Below are 13,273 nucleotides of genomic sequence, written 5' to 3' on the forward strand. Positions count from 1 at the left end.
ACACAAGCTGCCAATATTATGGGCATTTATACTTTTGATATGAAATCTCATTACTTATTTGCCCAAAATTTGTTGAAGGAACTTGCTTTGGATGGACATAATGTGACAGTTTTCACGGGATTTGAAACGAAAAATTTACCGCCGAACTATCGGGAAGTCAAATTGAATCTTGCAAGCTTGGATGGTTAGTAAAGTGTTAGTTGAAACATATTCAAATCAAAACACGAAGCTTTTTGGTTCAAACGTGTTCTAACCTAAAATTTGGCGGGAAAATTCAAAATATGCAATGGGATTTGATAATTTGTAAACAAACTACTGTTAATATTGCATATTTTGATTTTTCCCGCCAAATTTTGAGGTTGGAGCACGTTTTGGAGCTTAAATATGTTTCAAAAGTGGAAATTTTTGAAAGTAAAAAAATTTTAGCTTTATCTGTCAAACTATTCTATTGACTCAAAGTTCTAAAAATCAATTAAAAAAATGTATTTCAGAGTTCAAAAAATTGATGGCGAAAGATGGATCGGTATTCAACATGTTCTCATACTTCAATAAATTCAACGAATTTGCCTTAAATACATCAAAAGCCCTTCTTGCCAATGACGAATATCAAGCTATGGTAGCTTCCAAAAATGTTGATGTCATTCTCATGAACTCTGCTGACAATCCTTTATTTCTTGGAGTTGGCAAAGAGTTAAATGCTCCAATTGTCATTACTTCAGCACAGAAATTAACTTTCTTCTTGGAACATTACACGGGTGCTTTTGCTCACGACTCTTTTATGACGAACATTTTTTTACCGATTGCAGATGAAATGACCTTCAAAGAACGTTTGGTAAATACCATAGCGAACTGGTTGGGCAGATTTTCCCTCGAAATCACGAATTTGTATAACCAAAGAAATTATAAAGAACTTTTTCCGAATATTCGTGAGACTTACAAGGAAATCGAAAGTAATGCGGTTCCTTTATTACTCATGAATAGTCACTTCAGTCTTGATCGCCCGATGCCTTATATGACAAACATGATTGAAGTTGGCGGGATGCAGATTTCAGACGAAATTAATGATCTTCCAAGTGATCTTCAGAAGTTCATGGATTCATCAAAAGATGGCGTGATCTACTTTTGCATGGGCGGAACTTTAAAAATGAAAGATCTTGATCTGGAAAAGAAAAAAATCATCATTGAAGGTTTAAAAAAGACCAAACTTCCGGTAATCATCAAATGGGATGACGACTCAACTATTCAAGAATTTTCTTCAAAATCCAAATTTTTCGCTTCTAATTGGTTACCTCAAAATGACATCCTTGCCAACCCAAAAGTCAAAGCTTATGTCACTCATGGAGGATTATTAAGCACCACAGAAGCAGTTTATCATGGCGTCCCGATAATTGGCATCCCAATATTTGGCGATCAACGAACCAACATCAACAAATTCATTAAACGCGGTATCGCTGTCAAGCTAGATTACGAAAATCTATCAGCTGAATCCTTATCTTCGACCATCAACAATGTCATAGACGATAAGAAATTTTCCATGACAGCCAAAACCTTATCTCATCGATTCCGAGATCGTCCAATGACACCTGTTCAAACGGGTAAATATTGGATCGAGTACATTTTGCGACATGGCAATCCGGATTTCATGAAGTCGCCAGCGATGAAGTTAAATCTCATCGAATATCACAACTGGGATGTATTTCTAACAATTTTCTCCGTTGTCATAATTGTTCTCTACCTCTATTGGAAAGCCACGAAATGGTCAATACGGAAAATTTACCGTTTACTGTGCGCGAAAAAGACAAAGAAAGACGATGAAAAGCTTAAAAAGCCATAAAATTTAATAAAAATGTCAGCGCTGTCAAATTTACGCGCCAAAAAAAAAACAAACAACTTTCTCTCTGTTCGAAAACGAATTTATTGCCCCTTAACTTTGCTCGTAAAGCAAAAAAGTGCAAAGTACGTGACACAACAAGCTGTTTAATATCATCAAATTATGCTTATCATTATTTTCTTGTTTCCGCGCGCGCTTCTGTTCGTGCCACAAACACATGTCAACGTAAGCACCTTATTACCTCCGATACAATCAAACAAATTGCAAAAAGCCAACTATCTCAGATTATATCAGCGACGGAAGAAATTTCCTCCTCCTTCCACAATTTCATCGTAGCAAGCAGTAATAATAGGCTTATGTGTCTCTCTGTAGTTTATAGAACATGAAGGATTAGAATTATGCGACTCTTGGGCGTCATTCTACACTTATAATCATGAATAAAAAAAACGAACGAGGGAAAGAAGACAAAGAAAAACTTGTTCTCCTTCTCTTTCGTTTTTCTTTTTTTTTCAATATCATAATTTGCCTCGTTTTTCATCTCCGATACTCCGATTTACACAATTTGAATTTATTTAGTGCGAATCCCACTCGTCCCTCTTTGTATCTCGGAGATAAATATCACACAGAAGGAGACTTTGAAGATGTTGAGAGATTATCCCTGCGGTGATATTACGACTCGATAGCCTTGCTTGGACAAAACTCTTTAAATAACTTCTAATTCTTGCGTTTGTTTACCTGAGATGAAATCTTTCTTCTTTGTGAAAATTGGAGTAAAAGTAAGTCAAAGTATAGAAGAAAAAGGGAAGAAAAAATAGATAAATAGCTCTCTGAGGATTTTTGCTAACTTATAGACTTGAACTTTATGGGTTTCAATTAACTGCGTGTAGTTTACGATACAAAAGTCTCATTTGTCGTAATAAAATTTGATACCCTAATTTGAATAGATGACGGTGATGCTGTTTAGTGAGTAGGAAGATATGGAAATTTTATAGAGCAGGAAGAGATATTATCAAATTACGAGTAATAAAGAAGTATTAGTTAAGTATTTTTTTGACAAATTTGAGTTTGAAAATCCTTAGGATAATTTTTTAAACTTTAGACTAAAATAAAATTATTAAAATTTGAAGTCTGAAGTTCAAAAAAATATCCTGAAAATTTTTCAACTTCAATTGTCAAAAAAATACTCAACTAATACTTCTTTACAAAATAAATTAATTTTAAATAATTTTTTAATTTTAATTTAATTTTTTTTTATCGAAATAAGTGAAAAATTTAATTAAACTTAATTTTTTAAAAAAATTCATATTAATTAATTTTAAAAAATTTTAAAACCAATTTAAAAATTTTTTTCTTTGACTTTAAATAATAATTTGAATCAATTTTATTATTTAATTCAAATTTTAAATAAAATTAATTTTTAAAATTAAATTAATAAAAAAAATTAAAACAACTTAAATAATTTTAAATAAAAATAAAAAAATATATTTGAATTAATTTTAACTTAAATTAAATTAAGTTAAAAAATTTAAATTAATAATTTGAAAATTTTAAATTTATTAAATTAAAAAAAATTAAAAATTTTAATTTATTTAGTATAAAATAATTAAAATTTATTTATCTAAAATTTTTTTAATAAATTCAAAAGAATTAACAAAAATATTTAAAAAAATTGAGAAAATTTATTTTTTTCAAATTTATGAAAAATTTTTCAGTTAAACAAATCTTATAATGAATGTACTAAATTTTTTTTATTTTATTTTTCCTCCTTCCAAGTTATTTTGCTAAAAAACAAAAGAACAAAAATAAAACAACCAAAATCTATTTTTTCATCCGATATTCCACGAAAAATGGTAAAAATAAAAGCTATTTCAATAAAGTATCTTTCTCTTCCTCCAAAAAAAAAAGCTCTCGACAACTTTACATGAAAGCGAACATAAACAAAGTAATATTAGAAAAGCCATCTTTTCCTTGTACAAACGTCTGTGTGTGTCGAAAAAAGGTAAATTCGATCAGAAATAGACAACATTTATAACAACTTAATAAAAATAAAACTGTTTTTCGACTGTTCGACAGACAACGCGCAAAGCCACATTATATTCGCAAGACATGAACAATTTGGTGTCGGTTTGTTCACTCCATGAGCATACATTAATTTTTATTGATATTTAATGCTAATGTTCTCAAAACATGCCAGTTTTCGCAGACAACTCATATGGCACATGTGTGGCTTTAAAATGAACATTTTCATTAAACTGTTTTATTTTTCGCCTCACACAAGGAAGAAATTTTGTTTTTTTTTTCGTTCACAGGTTGCTTTTTATTGCTTCCGGTGAAAGAGAGAAGGGTTGTAGTGTTTGACAGATGTCTTTATTCGAAAGATTTCTTTGAATTTTAAAGACTTCAGATGTCCTTGAATCCAAAATCCATCAAATCAAAAAGAATTTCTACCCCTTGTTTACCCAAACAATCTCGTAAAATACATTTTTGGACTACATCACATTATTATTACCATATAGTATAATTTTACGAGTATTGCCGGAGTAGGCGAATGAGGCGCTTTCAAGTAAATTATTATGTACGAAACCAGATGTTGTTGGAATATTGTTTCAGATAATTACAGGTTGTAAAGTAATCAAAAAAAAATTTTTTTTTTCGTTGTTGCGATTTAGACAACAAGCAAGTCGGTACTTGGCGCGACGCGAAGCAATAAAACTCCATGGAAAATATTATTAATTTAATTAAATCGGGCGAGTTTTATTGCGAACAAGAGGGTGATTTTGATGAACGTAGTAAAAATGTGCCAAGGGTTGTTGTCGAAAATTTAATGAGTTATGATTGGATTACGATGGATTTGTGTTTGCGTTTAATATTGGCAACTCTTCGTAAGACAAAGTTAATTAATGGTTGGGAAAAAATTCGAGTTTTATGAGTTGGTCTTCATGTTAATTAGGGAGCGAACGAGAATTTATTGGCAACTTAATTGGCATTTTCGTTGACACTTTCTGCGTCAAGTCGTTCGAAAATTTTGCTTTAGACTAATTTTGAGAAGGATTAATAAAGAAATTTAATAACCATAAGCTACAATTAAAATTATATAATTTTCACTCAAAGCTTATATCCAAAGTCCAAAAAGTTATTAATCTACTCAATAATCAAAAATTTCAAATAAAATTTTGAGACTTAATTTTTAATCAAAATCGCAAAATCTCGCAAAATTTTGTTGAAAAATCAAATAAAAATTTTTAGAATTTTTTTTATATTTTGAAAAAAAATGTTGAAAGTTGAAAATTTTTATACTTCTAATTTAGTCGGAAATTTAATTCAAATTATTACAAAAAAAATAAGAAAAACAATTAAAAAAAAAACAATTTTTAAATGTGCGCTGGGGCGAAAATTTAAAAAAAGCCTTGTAAATGTTTTTTTTTTAATTTTCGACCCAGCGCACATTTTTTAAATTTTTTTTATACACAATTTAATTTTTTTAAAAAAAATATTTTTAATTTTTAAAATTTTTTTAAATTTTCAAAAATTCAATTATGATTTTTATCATAATTTTAATTAATTTACATTAATTCCATCCCAACTCAAATTTAAAATATTTGTCCCAGTTAACATTTGGAAAATTTTTTGAACGATTTCCATCGAAATGCATTCCACAAAATATAAAAAGCAAAATTACATTTTGAAATAAATCAAATGACATTTTAAAGAATTTTACCCAATCTTACCCAATACACATTTTAAATTTTGCCCCAATGCAAATTTTGTAATTTATTTAATATGTGAATTCCTTTCAAAAAAATATTTTTTCTGCATCAATAAATTTCAATATCTCTCGTTTAAAGAATTCAAATGTTCATGGCAACCTGAAACGTTTTATTGAGTTGAGCAAGAACACAAGTAGCAATAATAATAATAATAATACTCCCACTAATAATAACATTCAGGAAAAAAATATTTTATTGTTATTACTGTTTAGAAATGTTCTTGTTCTTCTTTTATCTTGTGTATTTGTTCCTTGTTCCAAACAATTTAGATAACGTGTCGTTCGTTTGATATTATTTTGAATCGTTTTACACAAATTACCTCCGATTACCGTGGAAAGCTGTTCCCTTCTCTCCAGCTCGCATGTATTTAAATACTTTAGGTGAGTGGGAAAATTTTCATGTTTCCTTCGTTGTTTCCATTGTTACGCAAATGAAGCAATCAAAGCTTTATTAGCTCAATTAGAATACACGTGGAAGGAAGTAAATTGTTTCGCGCCACGAGTCGTCGAGATTTTTGTTTTGATCGATATTTTGCCTCTTTAAAAGTTCAGAAAAACTGCATTAACCTAAATTTCTTTAATTTTCAAGAAAAAAAAATTTTTTAAACTTTAATTATGAAAAAGTCTCTTCTTCGCTAAGAGCAAGAGAAAAACTTTAAGAGAATACTTAAGAACGACGTCTCATTTTAATATTTTAATATATTCGCACTGTTGAATCGCGTGGCATCATCGTCGTCGAGGGCATAAACAGGGACAACCTCAAACGAAAGTTTCCTTTCGCGAATTATGAAATTTTTGCACGTTTACCTGCCTATTTCCTATTTAACGTGCAAGCTTTCGAGAGAGAGAAAAAACAAGACGACGACGACGGTGATGATGACGGCAAAACTTTGCATTAATATCACGCGCGTCTCTCGACATTCTCGCCAGTAGCAAAGTTTATTAAAAATATTGAAAGTTGTCGTTTATAGAAGGAGCAATGAAACTATCGCATTTGCTTTAAGGGAATTTTAATGAAATTTTAGTATCAAAATGTGCATTGGGGCAATTTTTAAAAATGTTCATTGGGTTCAAAATTCTAAAATTTTGTACTGAGATAAAAATTTAAAAAGTACAGGATTCAAAATTTAACCAATAGTAAAAATTTCAAAAAATTTGCATCGGGATGAAAATTTCAAAAATTAGTTGGGATGAAAATTTTTTAAATGTGCATTGGGGCAATTTTTATAATGTTTATTGGGTTAAAAATTTTAAACTTTGTTTATTGGGTTAAAAATTACCAAAATTGCTTCTGGATGAAAACTAAAAATGTGCATTGGGACAAACATTTTATAAGAGAAGTATTAAAAATTTGTCTACTGGGATAAGAATTTAAAAAAATTTGCATTGGGATAAAAATTTTAAACGAAATCTGAAAAATTTTTTAAATGTGCATTGGGTCAAAATATTTTCTCTTCTGTATTCTAAAAAAAGCCCAATATGTATTCAAAAATTTTGCCCCAATGCAAATTTTAAAAATTCCAAAGACTCCAATTTAACCAAAATATCGCATTTTTTTTCTTTGAAATGCGGCAAAAAAAATATCGTATGAAAGGATAAGGTGAAGTGAAGGTTTCTTCTTCTTCTCCATTGTTTGCATAAATATTTTATTTTTATGATTAAAAAATAAGAAGAATTATCATGAACTCGTAATAAACAAGAAAAATTCCTCAAGACAGCAGATAGGTCCAACAGAGACGACTCTATCTCAGGTCATTGACTCAAATAAAAAAAAAAGATAAAAAGCTGAAAATTGTTCAAAAAATTTAAATAAACATCTGTCTCGCGCTCACAATTTAAAGAAAATTACACACACAATTTACGGAGCATGTTAAAAATAATAACAATTGGTTCACATTCATTTTTTTTTGTTTCATTTTAGGCAAGAACAATAAACAAACACAAAAAATAAATAAAAACACACAAACAAAAGAAAAATGAAAAAAGAAACATTCATAAATTCAAAAGGCAGAAACATAAAAGATTTCCTCCGTTAATGTGTGTCGAGGAACAAAATTTGCGATGCAACATCGTAATAATGGGAGAAAGTTACGATTATTATTCTAATTATTGTTGTGAATGCGAGAGACGCACGCACTCAACCACCTCGTGTAAGCGACAATAACAAAAACAAACGGAGCGCGAGCAGGAAAAACGAAAGAAAATGTTTTTAAAGACAAACGACGGCAAACGACATTTGTAATAAAATAAAAAAGAGACGAAATTTTGAACAAGCTTATAACTTTTTGCGGGAACATTTACGCGTTTCTTCATGACTGACAGTGATTTTTAGGATTTTACGCATTTGGGGGATTTTTTATGAAGATTTATTGTGTCTGTCAGTTAAAAAAAAAGAAAGGGGTGTTTTTGTAGTTGAATTAAAAAATAATTTAATTAAGAAAAATGTTTAAATTTCTTCAGTTGGGTAAAATTAATGATTTTTTTTTGGAAATTTTCAGTTCAATAAAATTTTTTTTAAATTAAATTTTTAATTAAAAATTTTTAATTTTTTAATTTTTTTTAAAAATTTTTAAAAAAAAATTTTTAAAATTAAAATTAAAAAATTAAAATTTAAAGTAAAAATTTTTTCAAGATTTATAAAAATTAATTTTTAATAATTTAATTTTTTAATTTTTTTTTTAAAAATAAATTTTTAATTAAAAAATAATTTGATTTTACTTAATTTTTCTAAAAATACATAAATTATCAAATAACTGAAATTTAAAAATTTTTTTAATTAAATCAAAAAATATGAATTTTTTAAATTTTTTAAAAATTTATTATCAAATAAATTTTAAATTATATTTTTTATATTTTTTATAAAATTTAATTTATTTTTAATTTAAAAATATTTATTAAAATTTAAAAAAAAATATTTTTCAAAATTTTGTGAAAAAATAAAAAATTTTTTTTAAATTTATTATTGTTTTATTTATTTTTTGTATAAAAATATGAAAATTCATTGAATAATTCAAATAAAAAAAATATTTTATTCCATAAATAATTTTTGCAAAAAATTCATTTGAAATTTAAATGTCATTTAAAATTTAAAAAAATTAATTAATTTTTTTTAAATTAATTTATTAATTTATTTTAATTTTTTTATAATTTTTTTTTTTTTTTTAAAATTTATTTTATTTTTTTTATTTTAAAAATTTATTTTATTTAAAATTTATTTTTAATTTAATTTTTATTAAAATTTTAAATTCTTAAAAACCGCTCAATCTATTTAAAAACCATCAAAATTGATAAAAAATTAACTCTTCAAAAAAAAAGTCGTAACTTCTTGCCAAATTCTCCCCCACATCATCGTATCATCATAACCATCCAACGTCTCATCCATGTGTTTGTTGCTGGCGGTTGTGTCTCGTGATGCATATTTAAGATAAAATACAAATTTAAAATTGAGACACGAAAGTTTTTAATGTTTGTGACATGACATGTTGTTTGTCGAAGCAACTTTTTCCTTCTCTCCTCACACAAAAAAACACCTAATGCTAAATGTACAGAAAAGTTTTTTTTTCTTGCTTTTCGTATTACGTGACGTGACGTATCACATTACAAGAAACACACATGAACCAAGGAGAGCGAGAGAGAGTATGAGAGCGAAAACTTTCCATTTATTTTTGGGTTTTCTCAATTTGAAAGAAAACGTAAAATAATAAAGAAACGATTGTTAAATTCAACAAAAGTTTTTCAAAACAAAAGCTAAAGTTTATGAGTTAGTAGCTGGTAGCTTTGTTTTTATGCCTTGAGAATTTACTCCCTTCTCACTTTTTTTTTACTTTTGCTGTTTACTGCGACTCGATTGTTTGTGACTTTTTTCGACTTCTTAATTTTTTTTTTTTTTTTTTTTTTTAAAGGAGAAAAAAATTTTTGTAACGTAACAAGTGCGGGTGTTATTTCTCGCTGTTGTCATAAAAGTTATAAAAAGACAACCTTGACCTTAATTTTTTACGACGACGACAGGAGAAGAAAAAAATCAACACATAAAAAGCTGATAAAGAAACAAACAAACAAAAAAATTGATTCATCGCTCTTTAATATTTATGTTTTTTTTTTTGCTTTAATTTATTCTGTGCGATTTCTCCCTTTTTTCCCTCTGTTTGTTATCTATTGCCGTGTCAGCAGTTTCGCCATCATTAGATCTCAAAACAGGATAGTCTTGCATTTTTTTTCCTCATTAATTTTAATTTAGAATCGTGCTTCCTTCATCTCCTCCGCCTTCTTGGCCACATTTTTTGCTTTGATAACAAATGACGGTACGATAATAATAAAAATACAAAAAAATAAAAGGAAACTGAGACGACGGTAATAATAATTATGTTATGATAATAATTTTTATTAGAAGCTCGGATATCAAAGAAACCCCGAAAAATAATTCTTCTTGACATAAATTGCCTTTTTCGCTCTTAGAAAAAAAAAATTCTCGAAAAAAAAAATTAACGTGCGAAAAAAATGGAGAAGTCTGGTAATTTTATTTATTTATTTATTATTATTTTTTTTTTTATTTTTTGGGAAAAAATAAATTATTGTAACAATTTGAGCCAATATAAATGATTAAAAATAAATAAAAAAGGGTCTCGGTTCGCCTGAAGCTCTAATTATATTTTTATTTGATAAACTGGCCTTTTTTCCTGCAAATTCGTTTTTGATGGCTCTTTTCTTGGATCTCAAAAAAAAAAAATTTACGAAAAAATAAAGTCATCATTTTTTTTTGGTATTAAATCGAAAAAAAACTCAGACAATGGCATATTTTGTGTCAAAGTGTGTGAACAAACAATGCCTTGACAAAGACACGTGACTCTCATACCTTTTTTTAAATCCTTTGGAAAATCACCGGCAGATGTGTCGGATTTATGTTTTGTCTGCTTTTTACAAGGAGGTATGCATAAAAAAAGGTAAGGGTCACCTCCTCTGGGGATAATAATTCGTCAATGATCGATTTTCTCCGGCACTAATCGAAATACGTGCTCGCCAATAAAAAAAAGGGAGTATATTAAATTTATATCTTTTTTTATTAATCGAGCTTTTCCTTTATTTTTTTTCCTTCTTTTTTTTGCCTTTAAATTGGCTGCCATTACATTCATTTCTGGTGTCATCGTCTCTTTTGTGCGTCTTCGATGTTTTAATGGATTTATGATGGGCCATTTTATTCTATTCTTTTTGCTGTGGACCGAATGAGATTAAATATTTACAGACAATGACAACACGACAGATGTCCAATTCCATTCTGCGTTTCCGTTTTTTTTTCGCAAGTCATTTCTTAAAATGAGAAAAAAATGTTTGAAAAATGCGTTTTTATTCATTCGAAAAAATTTTTAAAAAAATTAAAAAAAATAAAAATATTTTAAAATTAAAAAAAATTATATTTTTTTTTTAATTTTATGAATTTAAACAAAAAATTATTAAATAATTTTAAAAATTCAAACAAATTAACTTGAATTAATAAATTAAATGAAAATTATTTAAATTTTTAAAATTATTTAATAATTTTTTGTTTAAATTCGTAATATTTTTCAAAAAAAAAATCAAATAAATTTAAAAATAATTTAATTTAATTTTAAAAAAAAAATAATTTTAAGTTTAAATTCTTGAATTTTTTTTAAATTAAACTGTTTAAAAATTTTTTAATTATTTTTTTTTAAATTCGTAATATTTTGCAAAAAAAATCGAATTAATCCTGAAAAAAAATTTTAACTTAATTTTTAAAAAATAAATTATTTTTTAAATAATTTTAAAAAAATAAATTATTTTCCAAAATTTTATAAAAAATATAAAAAAATAAGTAAAACCATAAAAGTTTTTAAAAAATTAAAAAAAAATAATTTATAATAATAAATTAATAATTTTTAAATATAATTTAAAATAAATAAATAATTAAAAAAATAATTAAAATTATTTTTAAATTAATTAAAATTATATTTTTAATTTAAAAAAAAAATAATTTAGTAAAAATTCTAAAATAAAATATTGAAAAAAAAATTCAATATCAAAATTCAATAAAAAGCACATAAAACAAGACAAAAACGAAGAATAAGCGCAAGAAAAAACATGAAAAAGGAAAAGTCATTTCTTGTATTACGAAATTTCATTTTTTTTTGATCAGAACGTCGCTGATGGCGATTTTTTGTTTCTTTTCATGTTTCTTCTTTTTCTTCCTTCTTTCCAATTTTTTTTTTTGTTTTTCTTCTTTGATGACGACAATTTCCATGTATTTCGCGACAGATGTTCTTTCCGTTGGACACAAATATTTGTTCTACAAGAGACACAAAAAAAAAATACGAGATTGATTTATTAATCGTTTATAAAATTTCCTCTAATCGTCGCTCGTGTATCCTTGTCGTCATTCATCATCGTTTTAACGCAAGAAATTCGTGCCTTTGGGTGACTTCCGTATTTGATCCAATTAAATTCTGGTAATTTTTCACTCTTAACTAAACAGTATCAATTGTTCCCCGAAAAAAAAATGTTACGAAGCATCACGACGCAATTCAATCAATTTTCTGTACAAATACCCTTTTTCTTCCGCACATCCATAACGATATATATTACAACCGACGCCTTTGGCATTGTAATAATAAATTCACAGTGTAACGAGAATATTTCTTGTGTTGCGTACGCAAATCCAATAAAAAATCATGTTCTACTTCTAACAATTTGGAATTGATCGGTTCTTGGCGTGCGGCGTGCGGATGATGGAAAAAGGAGTAAAATGACAAGAAAATTTCATAAAAAAAAGGAAAAAAAGACAGAAAAATTTAATAATAATACAAGGAATTCTTTATCATCGTCATTATCATTTATATTTTATTTTATTATAAATTGATTTTCGCAATTTTTTTTTTCTTCGTTACGACAAGTGTCCTTGAAATTGTGCGTAGAAAAGTCCTTGGCAGCGATAAAAACGAGCAAACACACAAATCTCGATTATTGGCTTGAATTTTTTTTTTTGACAAATCCTGCGGCTTGCATGAATTTTAAATTAATCCACTTATCGTCTCGCGCGTAATTTGCATAAGAAATATGCACGCACGTCAATCGCACGCACAACTGGGATTTCCCCAAACGACCTTCACGAGTATTTTGATATTTTTGACGACAATTTGTCGAGCAGTTGTACGAAAATTGTAGAAATTTGACGTTAAAAGAACAAATTTGCATTTTTATGTGAGTCACGTGACCATGCCCAGTGCAAATTTCGAAAAAATCTAAATGAAAGAAAAATTTTATATTAAAAATAAATTAAAGAATTTTATTTTTAATTAAAAAATTTTAACCACGTGACCTTTAAATAGTAATTTTAATTAAAAATTCTTGTAAAAATTTGACCCCAATGCACATTTCAAAATGTCTATACAATTCAAATTCTCGATCCAGTAGATATTTTGTGTTTATAAGCTTTTAATAAAGTTCATAAAACATTAAATTTTGCTTTTACCGCAAGTTTTTATATCGAAATTTGTAATAAATTTAAAATCCCAATGCACAATTTGAAGAGTTTCATAATGAAATTCTTAATTAAAAAAAGATATAGAAAAATCTTAAGTTAAAAAATTCATTACAATTTTTCAAAATGATTTTTTAAAAATTATTTTTAAGAGAAAAAATAAATGTTCATTGGAGAAAATATTTAA

General features: G+C 26.9%; 2 protein-coding genes across 2 annotated transcripts in view; both read left to right on the top strand.

Moving 5' to 3' along the window:
* The window catches only part of LOC134834121 (alpha-2C adrenergic receptor), an 89,594-nt gene that overhangs the window by 24,973 nt on the left and 51,348 nt on the right, over positions 1–13,273 (top strand). The gene's annotated exons all lie outside the window — the stretch shown is intronic.
* On the top strand, positions 19–1,917 carry LOC134833279 (UDP-glycosyltransferase UGT5-like). Its single transcript, XM_063847546.1, has 2 exons — positions 19–184; positions 492–1,917. The coding sequence occupies exons 1-2, from the start codon at positions 19–21 to the stop codon at positions 1,832–1,834; spliced, it is 1,509 nt and encodes a 502-aa protein (XP_063703616.1). The 3' UTR covers positions 1,835–1,917.

This window comes from Culicoides brevitarsis, chromosome 3, assembly GCF_036172545.1.
Source record: "Culicoides brevitarsis isolate CSIRO-B50_1 chromosome 3, AGI_CSIRO_Cbre_v1, whole genome shotgun sequence".
In the NCBI taxonomy this organism is placed as follows: domain Eukaryota; kingdom Metazoa; phylum Arthropoda; class Insecta; order Diptera; family Ceratopogonidae; genus Culicoides; species Culicoides brevitarsis.